The 12,616-nt window shown below is 38.3% G+C and overlaps 1 protein-coding gene across 5 annotated transcripts in view; it reads left to right on the top strand.

The window, feature by feature from the left end:
• Positions 1 to 6: 6 nt before the first annotated feature.
• Positions 7 to 12,616, top strand: part of FANCD2 (FA complementation group D2) — a 51,183-nt gene continuing 38,573 nt past the window's right edge. For 2 of the 5 annotated variants that reach the window (XM_086366306.1, XM_086366304.1), the window contains exons 1-14: positions 7 to 253; positions 1,644 to 1,734; positions 3,366 to 3,506; positions 4,036 to 4,103; positions 4,272 to 4,375; positions 4,764 to 4,824; positions 5,659 to 5,711; positions 8,199 to 8,277; positions 9,329 to 9,453; positions 10,477 to 10,564; positions 11,102 to 11,206; positions 11,708 to 11,808; positions 12,203 to 12,311; positions 12,504 to 12,539. In XM_086366306.1, coding sequence (XP_086222432.1) covers positions 1,671 to 1,734; positions 3,366 to 3,506; positions 4,036 to 4,103; positions 4,272 to 4,375; positions 4,764 to 4,824; positions 5,659 to 5,711; positions 8,199 to 8,277; positions 9,329 to 9,453; positions 10,477 to 10,564; positions 11,102 to 11,206; positions 11,708 to 11,808; positions 12,203 to 12,311; positions 12,504 to 12,539 — 1,134 coding nt within the window. In that variant the 5' untranslated portion in view covers positions 7 to 253; positions 1,644 to 1,670. The remainder of the gene's footprint in view (positions 254 to 1,643; positions 1,735 to 3,365; positions 3,507 to 4,035; positions 4,104 to 4,271; positions 4,376 to 4,763; positions 4,825 to 5,658; positions 5,712 to 8,198; positions 8,278 to 9,328; positions 9,454 to 10,476; positions 10,565 to 11,101; positions 11,207 to 11,707; positions 11,809 to 12,202; positions 12,312 to 12,503; positions 12,540 to 12,616) is intronic. The other 3 variants (XM_086366308.1, XM_086366305.1, XM_086366309.1) reach the window with 3 other exon arrangements.

Below are 12,616 nucleotides of genomic sequence, written 5' to 3'. Positions count from 1 at the left end.
TACGTCATGGCGAGGGCGCGCTGCAGTGGCGTCAGTGTGGCGTCCGTGTGGCGTCCTACCGGCGGGAAAGTCGAAGAGGCGGGCCGGCGACGCCTTCTCCGCCGGTGACTGGAGCAGCGGTCGTCGTCTCTCGAGGCCTCGTGAACTTACGGCCTGGTTTCTCGGTCCCAACAGAGCCTGGCCTTTCCCTCTGAGCCTCCGTGCCCTCAACCTCAGCTTCTTCAGCTATCTAGTCGCGGGATAATACCTCCAGGTACCTTCCTGCGTCGTTAAAAAGACGAAATGAGGAGAGACTTGACCCCCATCCCCGCCCCCCGCCCCTCCCCGGAGGACCTAGTCCACACAGCCCTCCGGGTTTCCCCGGGTTTGAGGCTGCTGGACTGGTTAGCAGGTGTTAAGGGCGTGTTCCCTGAAGTCCAGAGGCCATGACTTGCCTTAGTTTTTCCTTCTGTAGAATGGTTGAGAATGCTTATAAATGTAAACGAGGCAAAGTATATAAAAAAAATGCTTAGCATGACGCTTGGTAAGTAGTAAATGGTAAGTATTGTTGGAAGCCACTATTATGGGTAGTAGTTAAGAAGCAGGTACATCCTGGAGCCGGATTGCTAAATTGGAATCTCAGCTCTGCCACTGAATCTGAGAATAATGGGGGGTGGGTGGGTGGGTGCGTGTGCGTGTGCGTGTGTGTAGGCGCTCTTGTGCGCCCGTACACTCAGTGCGTCAGTCATGCCCCAGTCTGCAACTGCGTAGACTGTGGGCCGCCGGGCTGCTCTGTTCATGGAATTTTCCAGGCAGAAATACTGGAGTGGATTGCCATTTCCTACTGCAGGGGATCTTCCCGATCCAGGGATTGAACTCAGGTGTCTTTAGAGTAATGGTACCTACCTCAAAAAGTTTTGTGAGAAATTAAGGAAGTATTAGATATAAAAGACTTAGTAGTTTTTGTTAGATATTAATATTTACCTTCCTGCCAGCTATTCTCATTTAGCGAATATTCTCAGAAATTTTTTTCTTTAATGCTAGGTACCATGCTGGGCCCTAGGGATACCTGAGATAAACAACACTGGATTCCTGCTCTCAAGGAGCCCCTCAGTCTAGTGTGTTCTAAGGTTTCTTACATATACTCTGGAGCAGGAAAGCTGGAGGAGTAATCTCCTTTGGGGATAGGAGTCCAGTTTTCAAGGAAGAAGACATTTGATTGAGACTTTAAGGAGATGGAGTAATTTCCAGGCAGATAACAGCATTTCAGTTGGAGCAGGAATCATTTTTGGTTCACAAATGTAACCCCAACACCTAGCCCAGTCCTCAACACTGGAGTTTTGGATTAATGAGTTAAAGGAATAGTAGATTGGGGCTAAATGGTGAAGGATCTTCAATGTCAGAGAACTATGGGTTTTATTCTTCAGCAAGAGAAAAGTGATCTGGCTAAAGAGGCAACTAGGTAAACAAGTCGTGAAAGTAAGCAAGTATTGACCAGAAAGAGGAGTTGAAATTTTCTCAAGATCTGGCTTTAGATAGCATTTTGTGAAGTCTTTGGTTTTGGATAGAGCATTAATTGTTTTCTTTGAGCTAATATTTTTAACTTCTCAGAATTTATCTAGCTTCTACAGAGTAACTTATGTTCTCTGATTTGTTCTGCAAAGTAATTTAACTGAAGAAGACTGGTCAGAATGATTTCCAAAAGAAAACTATCAGTGTCAGAGAATAAAGAGAGCCTGACAGAAGATGCCTCTGGTAAGTGTCTAATCATTTGTTGCTTTATTTTTTGTAGCAAATGTGTGAGGCACTAAAAGGGATATAAAGTTCCTCCTTTCAAGTGTTGGGAGTCATCAAGTCTTAATAGATAGGACACACACAGTCCAGTGTCAAGAGATTTGGAATTTCTACCTCTAATTGCATGTATGACTTTGGGCACGCCTATAGTCTGTGAGCTTCAGTCTCCACATAAGTGGAATCTACAGACGTAAGAACTTAATCTATCGTACGTCCTTCAGGTGCTGGGACACAAAGATAACTACATAGTCCGTGCTTAGTCGTCAGTCGTGTCCAACTGTTTGCAGCCCCATGGACTGCAACCCACCAGGCTCCTCTGTCCTTGGGGATTCTCCAGGCAAGAATACTGGAATGAGTTGTTATGCCCTCCAGGGGGTCTTCCCAACTCAAGGATTGAACCCAGGTCTCCCGCATTGCAGGCGGATTCTGTACCAACTGAGCCACCAGGAAAGCCCCAAACAGTTGTTGTGTTAGTCACTCAGTTGTGTCTGATTCATCGGGACCCTCATGGACTGTAGCCCACCAGGCTCCTCTGTCTATGGAGTTCTCCAGGCAAGAATACTGGAGTGTGTAGCCATTCCGTTCTCCAGGGGATCTTCCTGACCCAGGGATTAAACCTGGGTCTCCTGTGTTGCAGGCAGCTTCTTTACCATCTGAGCCACCAGGGAAGCCCCTAACCCTTTAAAAATCTTATGGTCATCTTTCCTCCCTTAAAAAAATTTATGATCTCAATAAATGCTGTGATGGTGATACAGAAAGGAATAGCATCATATCAAAGCAAACACGCCAGAGGCAAAGAAAGAGGACAGACTCTGTCTATAATGAGAATGCAACTGACAGAAGCCCTGAGTATTCCTATGAGAAGTGGTTGACAGTCTTTTGTTTATTATATTCATCTACTCTATTAAGGCAATTCTAACATTGCTTCATTAAGGGAGAAGAGTAGATAATCGTACTGAACCTCAGGTACCTTTTTGTTTATGTTTGCTTATTTTTTTTAATTACTTCTCATGGATTGAAAGCCTTGGGGTGAAATCAGTCTGGACTTTGTACTCAAAGATAAGACGTAGGCGAATCTGTCACATTCTTCCACTTCTGCATCCTTCTCATTGGTTCTCAAGCTTCGGTGGGAGTAAGGATTATTACCTGCACAATATGAATTATTAAAAATTTAGATTCCCAGGCTCTAGCCTTGAAATTTTGATTTTGTACGTCTGGGATGTGACCTAAGAATATGCTTCCAATAAGCTTCTCAGTGATTCTAATGCAGTGGTTTGTAGAGTACATGAGAGACCCTGGCTGCTTTAGAATTTGGGTGGAAACCATTTCTATGGTTATTCTTGTTAGAGGTGGCATATTTTGAATTCTTCAAAAGAAAACATAATAGGTGAAAATAATTCTGTTTGTTAATTGTTTTGTTTGTCTGCAAGCCATTATTGCTGACCCTTGTTAGAGATAAAATTTCACTGCAGCATCAGTTCCAGTATAGTCTCTCAGGAACCCATCAACTATCCTAGGTATTGTTCTAGGGTTTACATTTTAAGCTTTGCTCTACTCTTTGTCGAATTCTTGAAATTTTTTTCAATTTTCAGAAGCCAGGAAGCAACCACTTTCCAAAAAGACAAAGAAATCTCATGTTCACAATGAAGTTGAAGAAAATGACAATGTCTTTGTAAAGTTTCTTAAGGCATCAGGAATTACTCTTAAAACCGGAGAGAGTCAGAACCAACTAGGTAATGTTTAATGAAAATCTTTTATCTGGGTATAGTGAAAGGGCTCAGAACTGAATAATGGATTTTCTAGAGAGGGAGTGAAGATTAGAAATGGGAGCACCATCTGTCTGGAGACAAGGATGAAACTGAAATTACATTTTAGTTAATGAATGTTAAGTAAAGTATGTCTAATTCTTTTTTTTTTTTTAAGAATGTTATATATAGTATTACTTTGTTTTCTTGTGAAAAAATAAATACCCAGAGAGTATTAATCTGGGTCAGAATTAATTTCAGAGGAAAATTTATAAATAAAGCCATATAAGGCCCTACTTTAGGAGCATAGATTATCCCATTCAGTTAAGGGTATGGCATCTTTTTAAAATACTTAGTAGCTATCCTTTACTAATGCTAATTCTGTTCTGCTGTGAGTTTATTAGGTTGGGAATACCTTTATTGGTTTCATCAGACAGGAACCTAGGTCTTAGGAAAGGGAGACAATAGTCAGGAGTGTTCAAGACACTGGGGACCAACTCGTCTTCTTTTCTTATAGCTGTGGATCAAATCGTTTTCCAAAAGAAACTCTTTCAGACTCTGAGGAAACATCCTTCTTATCCCACAGTATGTATTTTCTCCCTAGTGCTGTTTTTTTTTTTTTGCCAGCAGTACTCTTCAGTTGGGAATTTAAAGTCACTGGCATAAAGTTGAATGTGCTAGAATGATTTTATTTAACCCACAGCAAATGTTAAACTAAAATTTTTACTCTTGTTTTCTTTGAATGTTACCAAGATAATAGAAGAGTTCGTTAGTGGCCTGGAGTCTTACATTGAGGACCAGGACAGTTTCAGGAACTGCCTTTTGTCTTGTGAACGTGTGCAGGATGAGGAAACCAGGTGTGGAGATGAGTCGTCGAGTCTTGCTGAAATTTTACACCGGTTGGATTGGGGGGTGTGGGGAGGTTGGATAGAATGCAGGTTTTTTTTGAATTTGGTTTTGATTTATAGCTCTCTTTTTCTCAGAGTTTTAGCCTAACCTTTAAATTATTAAGTTCAGGATACTAAGAATCCAGAATGTTTTTTAAAATGTATCTCACCTCTGTTGGTGAAAATTTCAACTCTTTACCTCTCTGTGACTTAAGAACTGTCTTCTCATGTGCTGTACTTCTTCTCCAACAGGATAGTTTCTCCTAAAAAATTACGTATTTAACCAATTTTATGGACAAAGGATAATAAAAACCGTAACACAAAACAGAAAACAAATTTCTCTCTTTTTTTTTAACAGCACGGGCACATCTTACTGTAAGAGCCTCATTAAATTGCTTCTGGGGATTGACATATTACAGGTGAGGCTGTGCCACTTTTTGTGTGAACATCTCATGGATGTGATTTGTGGTGTATGCCCAAGTATAAATGGCTGGAGCACGGGGTAGAGCAGGGGTAATAGAAGCATTTGAGTTTGTAGCAGTTTCCCACAGCCCTGTTGCTGAGATGAATCTGGAGAGCAATATCTGTGGTTTGGACTGAGCTGATTTGCCTATTATAACCTGAAGTCTCGTTTGTCCAGTCAGCCTCTGCTTCCTGTTTTGTAAAGCTTCATGCTATGTGGTCTGTATACCATGTATGTCTCTGCTATATTCACATCTGCATCATCTCCCATTTAGCTTTGTATTTGCTTATTAACTAGATTTTGCCATTTTCCTTCTCTCTGCCTCTCTATTTAGTAGACAGTCTGTCCCACTGTTAATCTTAGCATTCTCTTTTCCTTTTCATTGGAAATCTTGAATATCACTTAGTTTACTTAAATCTATAGGAACTCTCTTGTTCCCCTGAAGAGAAATCTTTCTTGCAAACTATTTGATAATCTGTTAAAATTTGCATGTCATGGGTTAACAGTTCTCATTATAATTAATCATACTATTGATTATCTGATTATTTTAGTGTTGCCTTGATAGTCATTTTGCAATTTTTCAGAGGGTGGGTTATTGACAGATTTTTGTATTCCAGCAGGTTCTGTTCAAAATATAGGCAGCATTCATGTGGACATTCTTAAAAATGAGCATTTCAATTATAGCAGGTTTTTGCCTCCAAGAATCTTGATGGAGAGAATTACCGCTGGTTGTACATTTCTTTTGTACATTTCGAGACCATCTCCTAACTCCCTATGTCTTCTTTTTTAGCCTGCCATTATCAAAGTCTTATTTGAAAAGTTGCCAGAATTTCTTTTTGAAAAGTAAGTGAAGTTATACATCCTGGTGTACTTATGTTTCTCTGAAAAGATTGCTCTGAAACATCATTGGTACCTCTGAAGATCATATTTATCATGACTCCAGATTTTTAAGTAACTACTCAAGTTTAACTGTGGTGACTCTTTTGAAATTTTAGTAGCGTGTCTTATGTATTCCTAGAAGAATGCACGATAAACTGGTGGTAGTGATTGTTTCCAAGGAGGGGAGCCAGTTGGCTGGAGTCAGATATTGTCTGAATGCTGTTCTTTACCTTTTCAGTTTTATACTGTACGTGTGCTGCCATTTTTTAGAAATGTACTTTAATGGTTGAGATTCCAGGCTTTCACTATCAGGGGCCCAGGTTTTATCCCTGTGTGGGGACTAATATCCTGCAAGCCATATGACATGGCCAAAAAAGAAAAACAAACACAGTTTGTTTGTTTGTTTTATTAAAAAAAAAAAGTTAGGAAAAAAGAGCAGCCTAATAGAAAAGTAGATAAAGATCATGAATAGATAATTCACAGAGAAGAAATATAAGAGCATTAAATGTTTTTTTAATGCACAAGTTCATTAATAATCAAAGATGACAATTTCAAATAATATTTTTTACTCTCAAAGGATCTCCCTTGTTGAGTGTAATTAACAAGCCAGTTCATACATCACTGGTAAACATATATAAAGCATTGTAATCACTCTGAAGATCAGGAGGTTGTGTGTATCATAACCTTAGATTTTGCTTTATGTTCAGCTGTACATCCTAATTTATCCTAAGGTAATAGCTCTGAATGAAAACAGTAATGAATATTATTGCTGTTTAAAATAAAAATTGTAAACATTTTTAAGTATAAGGGATTGGTTAAGTAAATTAGTATAGGGATATCATGTGGATATTAAAAATTGTAAAAAGGGTTATATAATACCATTTAATTAAAAAAATTCAGGTTGCAAGTCATATTTACAATTCACTCAATATTTTGTTAACAAAAATTCATACATATACATTTACATAGACATATGTATGTCAGTGATGGACATCTCTGGATGAGAGGATTTGGGTCATTTTAATTTTCTCCTTTTTAAAATGTGCCTTTTCAGTGTCTTATATGTAATAATAGTAAACTTGAAGGTTTATCTTTAAAAATTCATGCTTTGCCTAAATGGATTGCACTAGATGATTTGTGTCCTGGCTAGTCTTTTTTAGTAGTTAAACTTGACTATTATAAACAAAAATTGAAAGTGTTGTCAAGAAGAGGAGCTGGAGGTAATCCGAAACTTAGACATAGGAGGCTGGGAAGAAGGCAAAGACTGTCATCTTACGGGAAATAGTACTGAGTCAACTTTTTTTCATCCATATATGGATGGTTTTTAATACTTTCACAGACATAATCTCATCTGACCTAGGTTTCTATACCAGTAAAAAATATTCTGCTGTTTCAGTACTTATCACATCTAGGTAATTAGTTTTTACTTTTTAAAAATAATTTCTCTTACCCAATTTATTAATAATCTTTATTTTAAAAATTGTTCATGTATTTTAACAGATACTCTCCAGACCTTTCTTCCCCTCTCAACCCTCCCCAGATATAGTCATTAACAGTTCAGTGCATCTTCTTCCAGACATCTTTCTCAACATATATGCATATGTCCTATGTTTTTTTGGTATCATCTGTGTGTCTAGCACAGCGTGCAACCCGTGGTTAATGTTTCATTTCAGTTCAGTCACTCAGTCGTGTCCTACTCTTTGCGATCCCATGAATTGCAGCACGCCAGGCCTCCCTGTCCATCACCAACTCCCAGAGTTCACTCAAACTCATGTTCATCGAGTCGGTGATGCCATCCAGCCATCTCATCCTCTGTCATCCACTTCTTCTCCTGCCCCCAATCCCTCCCAGCATCAGTCTTTTCCAGTGAGTCAACTCTTCGCATGAGGTGGTCACAGTGCTGGAGTTCCAGCTTTAGCATCATTCCTTCCAAAGAAATCCCAGGGCTAATCTCCTTCAGAATGGACTGGTTGGATCTCCTTGCAGTCCAAGGGACTCTGAAGAGTCTTCCCCAGCACCACAGTTCAAAAGCATCAATTCTTCGGTGCTCAGCTTTCTTAACAGTCCAACTCTCATATCCATACATGACCACTGCAAAAACCATAGCCTTCACTGGATGGACCTTTGTTGGCAAAGTAATGTCTCTGCTTTTTAATATGCTATCTAGTTTGGTCATAACTTTCCTTCCAAGGAGTAAGCGTCTTTTAATTTCATGGCTGCAGTCACCATCTGCAGTGATTTTGGAGCCCCCAAAAATAAAGTCTGGCACTGTTTCCCCATCTATTTCCCATGAAGTGATATGACCAGATGCCATGATCTTCATTTTCTGAATGTTGAACTTTAAGCCAATGTTAATTGAATGACTGAGATGTTATATGCAGTATTAATGTTTGCTGCTGTGTAGGTCAGACAGGCTATGTTCCTGATTTTTCATCCACTCTAACATTTCAGAGTGAACAGTGATGGAATCAGCATGCCTCGACTCATCATCAATCAGCTAAAGTGGCTGGACCAAGTTGTGGATAGTAAGGTAGGCTTGGGTACTTTTTTGGTCTCTTGTCTTTAGAGAGTGTTTTCTGCACTTAACACCAAACCTTTGGAATTTGCAGGGTTTTTTGCCTTTCTAGACAGGAAATTCATATTCTTCTATCCATTAGCTTTTTTAGCTTTCGTAGTTTGAAAGTCATGGTTATTTCATCCTTTAAATGTCTTCAAAAAACAGAAGTATATCTCACTGTGATGGAAGTGAAGAGTCTTGTCCGACTCTTTGCAACCCCATGGATAGTCCATGGAATTCTCCAGGCCAGAATACTAGAGTGGGTAGCCTTTACTTTCTCCAAGGCATCTTCCCAACCGAGGGATCGAACCCAGGTCTCCTGCATTGCAGGCAGGTTCTTTACCAGCTTAGCCACTAGGGAAGCCCATAACTGTGATGACTGGATGTGATTTATTAAATTAATTATTTGTAAGGAATTCACGAATTTCTCAAAATACAGAGATTATTATGTTTTATTTCTCAAAAAAAGTGAGGTCTGAAACCATCCTACTTCACTGCAGATGTGTTGATTTAATTATATATTGAGGAAAATTTCTTTGGGAGTTTTGTTATTAAGTACCTTGGTAAAGATGAATCTGTTTTGAGCCTTTTGCTTATTCTTTAGAGTTCTTAAAATCATTCTACTAAGTTTTGTCACATTCAAAGGCTAAATCTTTATTTGAAAGAACATAAGTTTTGGAGTCTCATCTGGGCTGGAATTTTGGGTCTGGCACTTCTTAATTGTGTATCCTTGAGCAACAGATCCCTACCTTTTAAAAAAGGAAATAGAGATGTAAATATTAAGTGAAATAAAGATATTAGATAATATGCCATCCGGCCTACTTTTTTTTTTTAATATAGATACCATCTCATTTATGAAAAATCTCTAGGTGATTTACTTCTGATTTTAGATTTTGAGCTTGGATGTATGTGTAGTTGTCATATTGTACACAAAATAATTCCAGCTCTATATTTTGGGAGTAGAAAGTCTTTCTCTATTCTGGATACTGTGTTACAGTTCTTATAATAGTGTCCTCCACTGCAGGATCTTACCACCAAGATCATGCAGCTGATCAGTGTTGCTCCGCTGTGCCTACAACATGACTTTGTCATCAGCCTACCTGAGATCCTAGGGGATTCCCAGCATGCTGATGTGGGGAAAGAGCTCAGGTGGGTAAGCACCTTGTTGCCAGCTTGAGCAAGCCTTCACTCTGGGAGCCTATTGCCGCAGTATAAAAAGAGTAATAATACTGTGTTTCTGTATAAAAGAGAATGATACTTGTCTTACTGGGATATTGAATGTGGCTTGTTTTTCTAATAATATATATTTAAGTAGGTGTATGTATCTGTTGTGAATATGAAGTCTGGCTTAGGATTAGGTATATAAATTTGATCTATGGAGACGTAAACTTTCCTTTAGTAGCATTTTTTTTGTTTTGTTAGCATTTCCTGTACCCACGGGTGTCCTCAATCATGACTGCACATCCAGATGGTTTGTGGAACCTATTAAACATCAACGTTCTGTGGTCCCTAAATGATTAATTCTAATGCACATTGTTGTGTCAGATCCATTGCTTTCTGACATTTATGTGAAAAATTCTAATTGATAGAGCAGTAACGAAGAAGGGGTAATGCAACTGTGTATTTATCCTAGAAGTAATTAAAAACTTCAATTTGTAATACCTCCTTTTCTGTAGTTATCTGTAAAACTATCTCCGAAAAGGTCTAGAGATTTCTTGCCTTTGTACTTTTGGGCAGACTGCTCCTTCTGTGTATAGCCCTATACCCCTCCCTTTGCCTGCCTGTCCTTTTGTATAACTTTCTCTTAGAATCCATTGCTGTCCTTCTCTACTCTATGCTACTGTAGCACCCTGCACATATAGGTATCATATTTATCCCACTTCATTGTAATTGTGGCTTTTCTTTTTCCTTTTCTGAGGAAGGATATGGACCAAATCTCAACAGTGGTTTCCTCTGAGTAGAGGGTATGATGAGATAGGGTTTCTTGTTGTTTGAATTTTTCAAAATGTGCATGTATTTTTTTTACTCAAGAGAATTTTAATGAAACATACTACAAATAGAATTTAATGGGAGCTAAGTATATCCTTTCTTCCCATCCTTGGATGATTTTCCCAAGTCATTACTTGCTCAATTCTGTTAAAAGTTGGATAATTTCTTTTCCACTGTTCCCAGCGACCTTCTAACAGAGAATACTCTGCTCACCGTCCCGATCCTGGATGTCCTTTCTAGCCTCCAACTTGAGTCAAAGCTCCTGACTAAGGTATGGAGGACTTTGCTCTCCAGAAACAGAACTAGTCTTCTCACCTCCCAGAACCGATATCAGTCATTCATTGCCCTGGACCAATTGTATATAATGAAAATTTCATTTTGAAACAGTGCTGAAAGACACCTATTCTTTTTTTTTTTTTTTTTGGTGAATTTTATGTGCTACGCTGTGATAGATGAACTGTTTGTTTTTAAGCCGTAAATTTTAGTGGAAGTTGTCTGTGTTGCCTGCATATTTACAAACTGTTCACATAGGAATAACAAATTTTTATGGCTTTCTGTAACCAGTGGAAAATTCAGACTCCAAAATGTAAGATAATAACTTTCATATTAATCGCCTCTCTGTTTTTGAAGAAGCCGTAGCATTAACAGTTGAGAGCTGGTAATTTGGAAAAAAGTAAAATGTGTTTTTCTTCTGAAAGTGCAAGTGAGAAGCTGAGAGAAATAATTTTTCTAATTTTACCTAATGAGTCATTACTAGATTGTGATATTAACATGGAAATATGTAAGATTTTGTGTTTTTTGTGTTTAGGTCCGCCAGTTAGTGATGGGTAAGCTGTCATCTGTCAGTTTGGACGACTTACCTGTGATCATCAAATTCATTCTTCATTCCGTAACCCCCACAGATGCACTTGAGGTACTCTGCTGTTTCCTAACAAACACTAGGGTATTAGATCCTGGACAGTACAGAGAATAGTTGTGGTGCTCTTGTGAAACTCAGCAGTGAAAAGAAGCCTAACCTAGAGGAAAATATATCAAGATAAATTGTTTAAAAGGTTCTGATTCCTCTTCTCTGTCCTGAAACTAACTGATAATGCTAATTAGTCCAGATAGTATTCAAGGGAGAGAATGGATCTACTAGTCAGACTTATTGTTCTGTTTTAGCCGCTATAGGTTATATTTGCTATTTCAGTGTAATGCCTCAAGGAATTCTGGACTTTTAAGGAGCATGACGTACTGTAGTTGCATTAGTTATTTTCATCAACTGTCTCTTTCAAACTGCATTGTTTAATAATTCATTTAATAATTCTTCCTCAGTCTTTGAGGAGAATGTTATGATTCTTCTGTTGGAAAAATAGATTGTACCTAGCTGCTGTGAATGATCAGAACACACAGCTAACACATTTATTTGCTGTAGGTAATTTCTGAGCTTCGAGAGAAGTTGGATCTGCAGCACTGTATTTTGCCTTCACAGTTCCAGGTTTCTCTAAGCAGGTTGAGAAATAAAGGACAAACAAGGTATAAACTCATGGACAGTTACCACCCTTTTTCTCACATGAGCAAGGAAAGTTTTTTGACATTTATTGTGGAGCCAGGACAGAAGATCTTAATATTTACAACTACAAATTATGTAGTAATATCATAATAATATATTACTATTATTTTTCAAATAATATTTATATGTATAAGTATGTATATGTACATGAGTGAGTGTGTGAGTGTGTGTGTGTGTGTGTGTGTGTATTCCCTTTGCTATTCACATCAATCTCTGATAGACTGCAATAAATTTTTATTAGCTATTTTACACATGAAATTGTGAATAGTTTTAAGGCACATGCCTAGTAAGCAGGAATCTAGATCTTACAGGTCCTTCTCTGGTAAGAAGGATTTCCTTTCCCTCTGCTACTTGTAGTTTTTCAGGAAATCAAGAAAATAGCAGTCAAGACTGTGTTACTCTTCTCTTCGATGTAATAAAGTCAGCTATTAGATATGAGAAAATCATTTCAGAAGCCTGGATTAAGGTGAGTGAGATCTTTGAACATTGAGGAAGAAGTGGCTGGCAATCAGTCATGGATATATAAGTAAAGGTAGTTGAAATAAAAGTCTTGAAAGTCAATCAAGTAGAAATAATAGATGATGGTTTGCCAGATGAGCAGATTGGTTCAAACGTGTTCTTATGTGTTGTAATATTTTTGTGACCCTTGTTTTTCCAGGCAATTGAAAGGACCCCCTCGGAGGCTGAACACAAGGTAATGTTCCTCTTCTATGAATGTTAAATATTATAGATGTAAAATTAGTGATATTGCCTGGCTTTCCTCCCTGCTGT

Source organism: Bos grunniens, chromosome 22 (genome assembly GCF_055505025.1).
Source record: "Bos grunniens cultivar Pamir isolate PY7600 chromosome 22, Bosgru_T2T1.0, whole genome shotgun sequence".
NCBI lineage: Eukaryota > Metazoa > Chordata > Mammalia > Artiodactyla > Bovidae > Bos > Bos grunniens.
This window is presented reverse-complemented; position numbering and strand designations above follow the sequence as displayed.